At 39.4% G+C, this 13115-nt stretch overlaps 1 protein-coding gene across 2 annotated transcripts in view; it reads left to right on the forward strand.

The window, feature by feature from the left end:
• The first annotated feature begins 6669 nt into the window (after window positions 1–6669).
• LOC148014593 (uncharacterized) overlaps window positions 6670–13115 on the forward strand; it is a 47942-nt gene continuing 41496 nt past the window's right edge. Inside the window, exons 1-4 of one of the 2 annotated variants that reach the window (XM_087667076.1) lie at window positions 6670–6857; window positions 7066–7111; window positions 7188–7255; window positions 7355–7405. In XM_087667076.1, the coding sequence (XP_087523202.1) occupies window positions 6789–6857; window positions 7066–7111; window positions 7188–7255; window positions 7355–7405 (234 nt within the window). In that variant the 5' untranslated portion in view covers window positions 6670–6788. The remainder of the gene's footprint in view (window positions 6858–7065; window positions 7112–7187; window positions 7256–7354; window positions 7406–13115) is intronic. The other variant, XM_087667075.1, reaches the window with a different exon arrangement.

The raw sequence follows: 13115 nt of genomic DNA on the forward strand, positions 1-13115 counted from the left end.
GTTTGTCAATGTGATGCCTGGTGCCACACGTTGTGCAGCTTGTTACACCTTCGACGTTGCCTACTGAACGTCCGACTCCTGCATGATTGCTAGAGCATTCAACACAACCTGTGCTCTAATATCAGTTTTGTTGGGGAGCTCAGAATGGTTGATCTTTTATGAAATTTCTAAAAACCCTATGCAAAATTACAAAAAAAGACAAAATTGTATGTGTAGCAATTAAATGGAGCATGAAGCAACCTTAGACCAAAAAAGGAGTAGACTAAGCTATTTTACATACTCTCCCCAACAATTTATTGATATGCACACATCGAATCTCATCCAAAATGGAGAAAGTGAAGATTTCTATTGGTGGTGTTGCCTGGAGATTTCCTCTCACTCTAATACTAGTCATTAAAGTTGAAAGGAGAATGATTGCATGCACACGCGCGCGCACACACAGACACACACAAAGAGATAAGACCTATGTGTGGTGCCTCCAATGGCTCTCCTTGTGAGTAACATCTCATTGTCTTAATACTCAAAGAATAAAGAATGAGTGTGTACATATATAATTAGGGCTAGTGAATAAAATAGGTGGCCACTCACATCGGCCTTCACCCCAACAAGGTGAACTTATGCTTAAGGGCATCTTGGAGTGCATTTAGTTTGGTCTCAATTAGAGATTTCCTATTTTCATACAGATAGAAAGAAGGTCTTAATTCTCTCTAAGAATTAGCCATTTGGAAATTTTCTCTCTCCCTCCATGCATTCCTCTAAAGGGTCATTTTGGCAAGATCTCCCACTAGCATGCATAAGAACTCCTTGTGACATTACTTTAGATTAGCTATCTTAATCGATATTAGCTAGTTCATTTCTTCATATGCTTATCCAAGGTGTTGTTCATGTACCTTATCATTGATATAAACCTATTTGTTTTCCAATTGTATGGTTTGGTTAAAATCCTATAATGCCCCCCCCCCCCCCCCCCCCCAGCATTTGCTCTTTTTCCATCCTTACTCTAAATTCATATATCTATAGTCAATGAAAAGTAGTAGAAATTCAATTGCGAACATCAACTATAGACAAAGACTGAAGGCACATGATTAATCAACTAGGATGCGGAAATAAAGATGCAATTTGACAGCAAGATGCTTCAAGATATGGAAGTAGGAGAAATAATGAAAGAAGGAGAAGAAATAATAAGTGCATAAGAGGTGAAAAAAGCATGCAACTTAACCTTGAGAAATGGTGATGACGGATGGTACATAGTTGATGATGACGAGTAGCAAAACTTCAACTATGAACAACAGAACTTTAGCCAAAGATTGAAGGTGCATTATCAATCAACCAGCTTATGAAAACAAATATGTAGTTTGGCAGCAAGATGCCTCCAAGATATGGAAGTAGGAGAAATAATAAAAAGATGCATGTGGATTTTACATTCATGATCAGTGATAACAATCAACGAAAAATCCTTGATGAGGAGTAGATGTTCGATGATGAATAGTAGAAGGGCATAAAATTTATGACAATGAATAGGAAGGCCAACACACCTGATTAGACGATTTGCAAAAGGGATAGCAATAATTGATGATCAGTGCCTAAAGGATTCAACTTGCGCATAAATGCATAGTAACAATGGGAAAGAGAGCAACAACAATGGGAAGGAAATGGACTAGCCCTGCCATCAACCTATGCTTGGCTCTCATGAGTAACATACATAACAGGGTAGGGGAGCTTGCCCTCTTGCCTTATTGAAGCCCAAAATGGGAAATCTTGGACATTTGGCAGCTACGTGTGAGTAAATTTGACATCTACTTTTCATTTTTTTGGCATTTCGCCTATCAAAACAAGTTAAATTTTTTTATATGCATCCAATAACATATATTGTTTAAGATTATCCATGTCGTTTTTCACAAATATTGCGCATAATATAGTTATATTTTTATATAGTTTGAGACTTAATCTACATAAATGAAAGATACTTCAATAAACTTAGTTGTCATATGAAATATTGGGTGTCCCATCATATTTAGGCCTTGGGGCTCCCTAAGCAATGGTGATGGCGGAAACGACGCCTAGTAGTAGTATAGAAATATAGAAGTATAGAATGTAGATATAGATTCTTTTAGTTTTTGTGTACTTGGAAGAATCCAGCAGTAGAGCAAGAGCACTCTACCTGAACTGCTTTTGCACTAGATCTCGATTCTGCAATCCTCTCACCTCTGATGTGTCACTAGGCTAACATGCCACTTATCATATCATTTGTGTTGTGCTTGTCCCTATGCCATGTCAACACGCCTGTCACCAGATAACCTAGCCCATTTAACTTATTATGATATCGATTTGTTGCCCCTCAGACTCACCATCTTCACTCATTCCATGTCGCATCTCACTAGATTTTTGTTGCCTATATGACATGCATTGCTTGACATGTTATCTTCCACATTATCTCTTCTAGGTGCCATCCCTCTACATGGTGATGCCACATCATCTAGGTGTCATCGTGCTCTACCCATCATCCACCTCACTTGTCATATGTGAGCAAATATGAGGTTTTGACCTTAATCTTCTTATTAATTGATGAAAATTTCACATGTATTTGGGGATTTTTGACTTTTAATGGAAATTTCTTGCAATTTCCTTTATTAAATTTGGGGCTTTTCATGCAAGCACCTTCAAAGTGGAGCCTTCATCAACACCTTCACCTTTAACATTGGGTGTGAAATGAGATGCCAAGCATCCAACACTTTAACAACATCATTGTAAGTGATTGACATTGATTGCAATGTCCTCACATCAACATCAAGGGGCATTCTAATAATATTAATATTTTAATAAATCAAAATTGCATTTAAACGTAAAAAACAAATTAAATGAAAATTAAAGTTTATACAAAAAGTGATAGGGCTTAGATATTGGGCATGTTCGTGCATGTGCTAAGACCTTTTTATCACCTATTTATTGAATATATAGTTGGGTTCACATGCTTAGATTTTAATAAAAAATAAGTTGTATTGTTAATTCAATTCTCAAGAAGTTATCGTTTTCAAGGTGTCTTATAACCACTTTTTCCATGGCCTCTACATTGAGCTTGAGAGCCATACTTGAATTTTAGTTAGAGCCATGCACACATATTTATGAATCGTGCCCTTGGTCATGTGCATAATGGCTTTGAGCCATGCACACATACGTCTAAACCATGTTCTAATTTGGGTGTGTGAGCTTGTTTGTAGACCATGACATGATCCCATTGCAATGCTTCACATGCACTAGACATACAACGTTATACCTAGGGTTCCTCAAGTTAGAAACATTCAATGGCTTCAATCAATTGGCTCTAACTCTAACTCCCAAGCCCCTTCCTTCACATGCCATCCAAGGCATATCAAAGGTAGGGCAACTACTAGCTTGCATGAAGAATGACTTCTTGGATCAATTACATCATAACCCCCTTATCATTGATCGAGTCATCAAGTGTGAGACACACTAAAGGAGTTCCAACCAATCGATGTTAGACATGTATCCTTATTCCACCTTCACACATCACCACAATATTGTAGGCATATCCCCCATAGGTTGTGTACCTTGTAGTGCTAAAGTAACCATTGACCCTGTACCTTGTTAAAAATTTGGTTGGGGGTTAATCATTTTTAAATTTAATAAATTAACTTAATCCATTATGATAAGGGACAATGATCTCTCCATAAGTTGCCAACCATCATTAGAGTCACTCTTTGGCCCACTCTACTAATGGCTTCCTCCTTTTGTGATAAAGTTTTGGCCCCCAAATTAAAGTATCAAAAAGTGTTGCAAAGGAGGTAACCAAGATGACAAAGAGCCACATTTTCATAGTTTCAAAAATCGTATGTGTGCATGTTATCACTCAAGCTATCAATAAAATGCATTGAAATATTTGAAAATTGTATGTGTGCATGTTTACACTCAAGTGCACTAGTGGTTATGTTAAACCTAGCTTTAGTCACCCATTTCATCATAGGGAACCATTGATGGGAGTCAATAGAGCAACACAAACTTATCCTCTACTTCCATACTACTCACAAAATTGAGACTCCAATGACAAACCAAAGCACACAATTGTATGTGTAGTAGCCAAAACTTACTTTTGAAAAGTTCAATCTTCAACATTTCCAAACGTGTACATCATAAGGGTCTCTTCGGGTTGCATTTACAAGGCTTGTTTATGGTTAGGGGCGTGTATATTATATGCATATGTACAATGAAAATTCTTCTTCTAGAAGTGCAGAGTCTTTCTAAATCCTAGCTAGCCATGTAGCTAATACTAGTTAAAAACTATATTGTACAACATTTGTGGGAGCCATTGTTAGGCTAGTAAAAACCCCAATTCATACATGGAATCTCGCTAGCTTCAATGGCTCCTCTATGCATGTGAATTGGTGCTAGGATCTTGTAATTCATACTTGTGTCATTTTGAACATATATAATTGGTTTTCCCAAGGTTCATTGTGAACTCTCTATCAAGATAGAACGACCACAAGGCATTCAGGTGGTGATATAACCCCTCAAGGGAATGTAAAATGAGCTCAATTTGACAAAGATGGGTGTTGTGACCCTTGCAAGTTTTGTTAGCAGCCCACCTAATCTATGCATGACCTTTGCCAAGGTTTCCCCCTAGCCTTGCCAACCACCCAATCTATCTATGTAATTTAAGACCTCATCAATGTACAACTCAAATAATGTAAGTGAGAGTGGGCATCCTTGCTTTGAACATATGGTGCTAGTCACTATGTTTGGTAACCCATGAGGAGCACAAGTTCTATCATTGCCTCCTATAAATGCATATATTCCTTGCTACATATCCTTTTGAACCCCAATATTGTAAGAAAAAAGAACATAGTAGCCTCATAGTACATAAGAAACATAAGAGATCAAAGCTGTGCATATAGAAAAGCGTAGCTGAAGCTTATAAAATGAGTCACACACTAATATACTAAATAGATTGTTGCATGTAGACTTTCTCTAGTGTGTGGCTAAAATTGACCATTGAATGTATATTTGATAGGTCAATGTATCACACATGGTATTTAGTGTAATGTCCCTTTGGGTTGTGGGGACCATCACTTTTGAACCCTTGTACAAAGGGATTTGAGTAGTGTCTTTATGAATGTATCTACCTAATAAATAAAATTGCTATCCTAAAATGTGCATTTCAAATGAATTTCTTGGCTCTCTACTAAAGTTTGATTTTTTGCTTCCCTTCAGTGTTCATGAAACACATTTTTGAGAGTCAATACAAAATACTTCAATGTGAACATTTACAGGTCTTTTCTAATTCTAAGATTATGAATGATCATTGGAACCTCATTGGGCAAGGGGTCATAGCAAAGATTAATGAGTGTTGGAGCATGAGCTCCATTCCTACCTCATGGAAAAGAAGCATATTGTGCCTCATACCAAAGCAAAGATTTTGCATTAAGTTCTCACATTGAAGGCCAATAGCTCTCATTAGCATGATCTACAAGCGCAGAGTAAGCTTCAATTCCCTTTATGTCGGCATTTACTCACAACTCAAACAATCACATGCATTAAGAGGAGTGACATCATCATTGACATAGTCTTCTCTTGGGTAGCACTACTGTAGGAAATCTTGTGGGAGCTTGCCACCATGAACATGATTGAGAAGGGAGATATTGTCTATTGGTCTTGGGCTATCAATCCCTCTCTAGCAAGGATAATTGGAAGAAGGGGAATGCATCTAAGTAGGAAAACCGAGTGTCCCATTAGCTTAATGAAGAAGGAAGGATACTAGCATTTGAAGAGAAAAGCCAGGAAGTAGCTCACACATGCAAAAAAGATTGCATGGGACATGGTTGTGCACAAGCTAGGGGCTTGGGTCATTACTAAAGGCTACATAGGGTTCCCATTTTGGAAATACAAAAAGAAAAGTGTTGTTTCCCTCCTCAACACCACGGACGTTACTAAAATCTATAAGGAAAGGAGATGCTCGGGTATCCATCTTGGAGCACCCGGAGGGAAATAGCCAATGAAGATTAGTGGAAGATTGCACTAGAAAGCAATTGGCGCCCAACTCTTCCTCTCAAGGACCACATTTTCCTTTGGAGAATCATCATAGGAGCAATCATGGCCAGCAAGAAGTTAAGGAAAAGAGGGCTGCCTATATTTTGTTGCAGATATAGAGAGGATGAAACATCAGGCCACCTATTTTGGGAGGGATACTTCTCTAAGCATGTTTGACAAAGCTTTGCCAAACACTTCAACCTAATAGGTAGCTCCTAGGACCAGGCAAGAATTTGCGTATTGGGGCTTCAAGACCGTGGTGGGTTGGACCAGCTATTTCAGTTTTAGGTCTATTGGGTCCTCACTTTCAAGGCAATCTGGGAGGCTTGCAGCAAAGAAACCTTTTCTAGCACCACGTTGGATCCCTTTTGGCAAGAGGACAAGTTTCAATCTTTGGGCCAACTTGGACAAGTAAAAAAGGCACTACTTTGTAATTTTCAACCGTTTTGAGTCATTGGCCCAACTTGGACAAGTCAAAAAAGCACTACCTCATAATTCTCGACCGGAGTCGGGGGCCACCGGGGGACTTGAGTGTGTACTTGTAACCAACTCCTACTTATTCAATTCAACTACTTATTCGCGTCTAAGATTGTGGATCACAAGTGTAAGTAAAATGGTCATTCAATCGAAGTTTTATTTTTCCCCGATTTTTACAATTAGCATGACACGACTAGATCGTAGAAAAAAGTTCGGTACGTGTTCATAGACGTGAGTCGTCTCACGAGTTGCGGCCTGCACTTCTATCGATGCTTCATCTTCCTCATTTTACCGCCATCGCCAGCAGTGCCAAGGGCTATCCCGAAGCTGCATTCAAGGTATTTTCATGTCGTTGTGTTGAATTTAGATCATATGGAAACAGAAATATAGATCGTCTTCATTGCTTAAAGGCACACTGGCTGTGGTTGCATGCATCTTAGCGTCATAGTAGCAAAGTTCAGTTACCAGGCACATCGTCCGTGGCTTGTCTATTTCAGGATCTCTCATTGTAAAATCAGGTTTGATTGTTTTAGGTTTCCTTTTCAGTTGCAGAGATTGCATTTTTCGAGCGAATCTGCTTCTTCTCGAACAGGTATTACTCTTTTTTCATGTGCAAAGTTCTCTTAACGATGCGAGATCGTTCATTGTCCTATGTTTGCATACACTAGCGGTGCCTGCCTCGAGTCCCATGCCTTCTGATGAGGCTCACCAGAAAAACGAGTTCTGCATTGTGAAGGTGACATTTTTTCACAGCTGCACTTACCGCTTCACATTTTTCTAATGATTCTTTGCATAAGCACAGCTTGTATCTAAGGTGTTATCGATTCCCTTGCAGGAGGAGCTATGTTACTCCCGTTATCTTAATGTGTATAACCGTATTGTGGAGGTCGGTATCCAATAACACACTTTTATACAACATTCAATACATTTATGTTTGTTTTATTTCCGCATCTGCCCTTTCTAAATTTCCTTTGCATATTAAGTTGTGGATGCATCAAGGTGGAAAGCTGTGATTGGAAGTAACAAGTTTTGAAAAATTTCATCCCTAAACAGGCTATTAGTGGATATCACCAAAGTCATGACTTAGTAACAAGACAACTATGTGGATCCTTGGTTCCAACTATAGGGATCAGAAAGGTGAAAATGGAAACAGGAATGGAAATGAAAATGGAACTTGTGAAATGGTCGTAAAGTGGAGTGTCAAGGACTTTTGTGTATCTATGATTTATAAACAAGACTGAGAAATGCATTTTGAGGGAAAGCTTTGCTTTAATTCCTTAGAATTAGACAAAATCTAATAGATGTATAGAATGGTGGAGTCAACTACTACACTTTGTGTGGAGTGCATTGCTAATGATATTGTTGAAAAAGGAGATAAAACTAGCAAATAAGGATAACAAGACTTATGGCCCTTATTGACTTAGTGATGGGCTCACAAGGTGGTGCGGTTGAATCATCAAGAAGCACATATATTGAGGGATGGAGGGCAATGGAACAATCTTTGATTCTCTTAGCTTTAACTTGATAAAAAACTGCTCCCAAACAAATTGATACTGGATGTTGCCATGGGCTTGGAGAAGACAATATTAGTGCCTTTATAGCTAATTTTGAGAGCAGGTTTAGTGCAATCACCTTGGCACACAACCCACAGGAAAGTCTGTGGATCATCATTCCGGCAGTCAGCCCATTTGTGCTGGTTGGTAGCAGGTCAGCTCAATAAGGACACTAGCTTGGTCAACTTCTCTCCCTTTTAGACGTGCATGTTGCTGCCTATTGTGCTTCCCATTATTGTTTTCAGTCTTCTTTTCTCCTTCTTGTTGTTTGTGGTCATCTTGTTGTAGCAGTTCTTCTCCTAAAGCTATTGTATCTCTTCTCTCCTCATTCAGGTATTTTGTCTTGTAATATTTATCGATAAAAGTAATCAAGGATGTTGCTTGTTTTTCAAGAATAATAATGTTTGGGGGTGTTGAAGCTAGGTAAAATATCGGACTATACATGCCCTATCAGATCCTTTAGACCCAAATCACATTCTCATGAGGAAAGCATAAGAATCGCTCTCGATTGTTAGCCCTCCACTTCATCCAAGCAAACTATTGCTTAGGCATGGTTGCGAAACCCTACTTAGCCCTCCACTTCTTCAAAGTAGACTGTTGCTTAGGAGTGATCGTAATTAAGTCCTCAAATTAATCTTGCTTTAATCACATCAAGTCATCACTGGTAAGAGATAGAATGTGGATATTTTTGTAGGTTTCTTTCCATAAGGTAGTAACTCACGTTGACAACAATAAGAACATATTCATCTTGTAACTCTAAATCTTCTTTTACCACATTATCTCACAAAGAGCTTACCCAATTCTTTATTGAGATGGCAAGCTCAATATGTGTGATGGAGTGCCTAGCTAGATGGATCTGCACATCTATACTTAGCATGTCAATGTTTATTATAATCTTTATATGGCCACTAACCTATCACTTATTATATTTAGTTGATTGCACTCACCTATAATTGACATAGTTAAAATGCCACAATTGATTAGTATAGTCAGTTATGCACTATTTGACTTAGTAGGTCACTTTCCTTTATATTATATCTTATGTATACTTTGAGTACATTGTATTGTGTGTGGAAGAAGAATAAAAAACTAACAAGAAAATGTTTTGGAGTCATTAATTTGAGTCAAATCTCTTAAAAAGCACTCAATTTAGCTTTCTTCAAGTTTAAGGCAAAAGCAGACAAACGCCCCCCCGCGGCCCTCCCCGGCCCCTGGTTGGCAATCTATATAAATAGCACATGGGTAGCCCTAGGGACACATAACTCTCTTGGAGGAGGAGACAACTCCATGGGTATAGGTAAAGCTTAGCTTTTTCCCTCTCTTCTATAATCAGGAGGGAGCTTTGCCAAACTCCACCTAGCTCTTTCTCTCTTGTCCACACATGCATGAGAGCTTTGTTGAAATCCACAAAACTCTTTTCTCTTTTCCACACCTGCATGGAAGTTGTGCTAAAATTTGCCGAGCTTTCCTCTCTTCTTCATATGTGTGTGGAAGTTCTGTTGAAATTCATCGAGCTTTTTCTCTCTTCTCCATAATCGTGTAGAAGCTTTGCTAAAATTTGTTGAGCTTTTTCTCTCTTATCTATAATCATATGGAAACTTTGTTGAAATCCATCTAGCTTTTTCACTCTTTTCCACAATTGTGTGGAAGCTCTATCAAATTTACTCCAAACAATGGCCCTTAAGAGAGGTTGTGAAGGAAAGGCGGTTGTTAAAAAGGGCACTTCAAGAGAATTCAAGGAAGACGCTCCAACAGTGGACTCAGAAGATGGCATTAAGGATGTAAATCATATTATACCGAGATGTGATAATTGGGTTTGAGTTGTTTATTTCATATCTACTTATTTTTACTTTAGTTAAGAGTGCTACATTAGTTGAACTTGTTTATTGATTGGAAAAGGTTACATTCCTTTCTTGGATATGTTGCCTTTATGATTGTGTTTGTGAATTAATAAGAAGATTTAATAGGATTTGTGGCTGTTGGAGTTGTGGGATCAATAGAAAGAGGATATGTGGCTATTGGATCTGTGAGACCAATGAATTCATCAATAGTTGGACTTGCCCCAAGGTCCAACGGGAATTCCAAAGTGATTGAGATAAATTTGGAAGGGCATGTTAGAGTGCAACAAATGTGGAAGTGTATGACCGTACTAAATGAACACGGTGAGAAGAGGGAGAGAGAAAAGAGATGTTAAAATGCAGAAATTGGCAATGAATGAATGCTGAAATGAAGATGGTAGATATGTCCATGGGCTATCAAATGTATCTTTGCGAGACAATCTCTCTCTCCACTTGAAAAGGCAAGTGAATGTGATTGAAGGCTGGCCAGCCTATAAGAAGGCATAAAATAATTATAAAAATGATTAGGTGATAGATTGGCTACTTTATATCGGGTTATTGCTGCAAATAATGAATTGCAGTAATAAATAATGAATAAATTATAATTCACCGTATCGCCTATGTCACATGGCATCTACCCAGCTTGCATGGTCAGCCTACCTATGTGACAATGTTGGAAATCACCAGACGACTGCAAAAAACTATCTAACCTATAATCAAGAAATGTGTAGTTGTGCTTGTGCCAATTGTACAACAATAAATTGTGAATGCTTGTCCAAGGGATGAATAAATCTCTAACACCCCCTCTCAAATCCTGGATGGGGCATAAGGCTCAGGGATCTAGAGTGCCATTGAAGAATGGGCCGAGGAAGAGTCTTCATACACAAATATACCAAGTTATCCTTCGTCTTGTAGTTCACCACATCAATGGTTAAAGCAATGTAACTCTTGTTGTTGCAACGTTGTCGCACGGAATACGCGCGGAAGTTCATGAAAGTCGTTCGTTGCAGGGACGCTTTACGAGATGGGAGCAAAGGATTATGAAGAGTACTCAACTCAAGGCAAATACATGGAGTAAGAAGAATGGTTAGGATTCACATTCAATCAAATACATATGTGGGCAAGGTAAGACGAAGTGGGGATACAAGGAATACAATCTTCACAATACATCATTTCAGCTTAGATGAGTTTGTTCATGTTTAGGTATGAAGAGTTCAAGGTGTGTGCAAATATATTTTGTTGGCATAGCTTCACAATACAGGCGACATCAATCTTCCTATTGATTTATCTATGTTCCCTTGTAGTTGCCTTGATGAACTAGCCTTCAAAGCTTTCTTTAGTAGCTCCTTGATGCCTTTGGCTTTCCATCTTAACGGCCTCATCAATGTAGCTATTATGAATTCAAGATTCTTTCTTGATGTACACCCATAGTAGTAAACTTGAAGCGTGCCTTTTAGATATGAACAAGACAAATCCCCCAAACTAAGAGCAAAAAAATGAGCTCATTCAAAGAGCTCCCATCCTTTCAAGTATCTCCACCTTGTCCTTGCACTAGGCTCTCTGGCATGAAATTATAGGTCTTGTGAACACAATAGGCCATGATCACGATGGCACCCTGCATGTGTCGGTTGACCCTTAGGCTTTGTCGATTAGGGGAAGGGTTCGAATCAGACTGGTCAGTATTGAACACCTAGCTTTAGCACGCACAAAAGCGGCCTCTTCCTTCATTCATGTTGATACACTGGCCCTCCCTTTTGATCAAGACATCATCAATTCCTTTTCATGTCGATGATTGCAATTTAAAGGTGACGACCAGCCTTCTATAGTGCTGGCTTCATGCAAGGAAAGATCCCACTCTAATTATGCACTGCTACTCTCCTCTGGTTAGATGTCTTCGAAAGCTGCGCAAACCTGGTAAATTGCCCGTTTGGCATTCGCCTGATGCTCCTCTTGTATGTCACGTTCTTCTTCAATAGATAGCAGTCTGCCACCCTATGTCATATGGCTTGACAATTGCAGATTATCTTTTGCTCTATTGTTTCTAATCAGTGTCCCCTTTCCTCCTTGCCTTTACGATTGCAGAAAGGGAATGAAGAAGTGTCAAAAGATGACGTACTAGCGAGACAATAGGGTTTGCGGGGAGAAACGCAGAGTGAACTCGGCAAACATGGAGAAGAGAAGAGAAGAGAGAAGAATCTCTAATGAATGGAATGATGAAGTTCTGAATCATGGAGTGAATGTGATACAAGGGAATAAGGTTGCCATAGCACAAGGAAGATGATGAAGACAGCCACCAACCACAAACCGCAATGTCCTCTTGAAGGGTTGTGAGGGTAGTGGAGAGGCTGGAAAGAAGAGGTGACTCATTGAATGAATTAGCCGTAAGGAATGAATGAGAGTGGCCTATAAATAGGCATAGTCAGTCTAGGATGGTGCCCCTTTTTGGGGCTGCAAACCCTAAACGCAAAATGTAGAAATACAAAAACGCAAATTGCGAGTGAAGGGTTTCTCAATACCCCCTCTTAGGCTCAAAAGGGGGAACAAGAGAAGAGTGAGGTGGAGATACAATGCTACATGCTGAAGAATGCTCATGCAACAGGTGCATCTTGGACAGTGTCCCTCATGGGCCTTGCCCAAGCGCCCTAGTACAAAAATGATGAAAACATGCAATGCATAGGAGAAATGTTAGACTCAGTGTGGTACCGAGAACCATAAGGATATGCCGGTACTCGATCTCAGGAGTTGGCTCCATGTTGACCAAGGGACGAAGAAGATCCACCCTGTAACCTGAGAATACTACTTGAAAGGAGACCTTTGAAGATAGTCAGGAGATTGGATGAGTTGTAGAACCGAAACTCAACCTCGGGAGAGAAGCCAATAGCTCCGTGACTACATGCTGGAAGGAATACGAAGGCCTAGCCACCAAGTCGCTGCTGAAGACCCAAGGGCCCCGATCTAGGTAGTGTTAGCAGATATTAGTCAGCTCATGGTGTGAGTCTGTGTGCAGAGGCTAGGCATTTTATGTAGCATTTTATGCAGTATTTTATGGCACATTTTTGTGGCCATTTATGATGTATTTTAAGCATTTATTGCTGGCCGACCAGCATTAAATGCTGGCCGACCTGCATTTTATGCTCCCCACTTTTGTGGCTATTTATAGGGCTCCTCCTCCACAGTCTTTAGTACTTCATCCATCAGTGGAGAT

This window comes from Lygodium microphyllum, chromosome 25 (genome assembly GCF_053477565.2).
Source record: "Lygodium microphyllum isolate KBCC chromosome 25, Lygodium_microphyllum_v1.1.10, whole genome shotgun sequence".
NCBI classification, from domain to species: domain Eukaryota; kingdom Viridiplantae; phylum Streptophyta; class Polypodiopsida; order Schizaeales; family Lygodiaceae; genus Lygodium; species Lygodium microphyllum.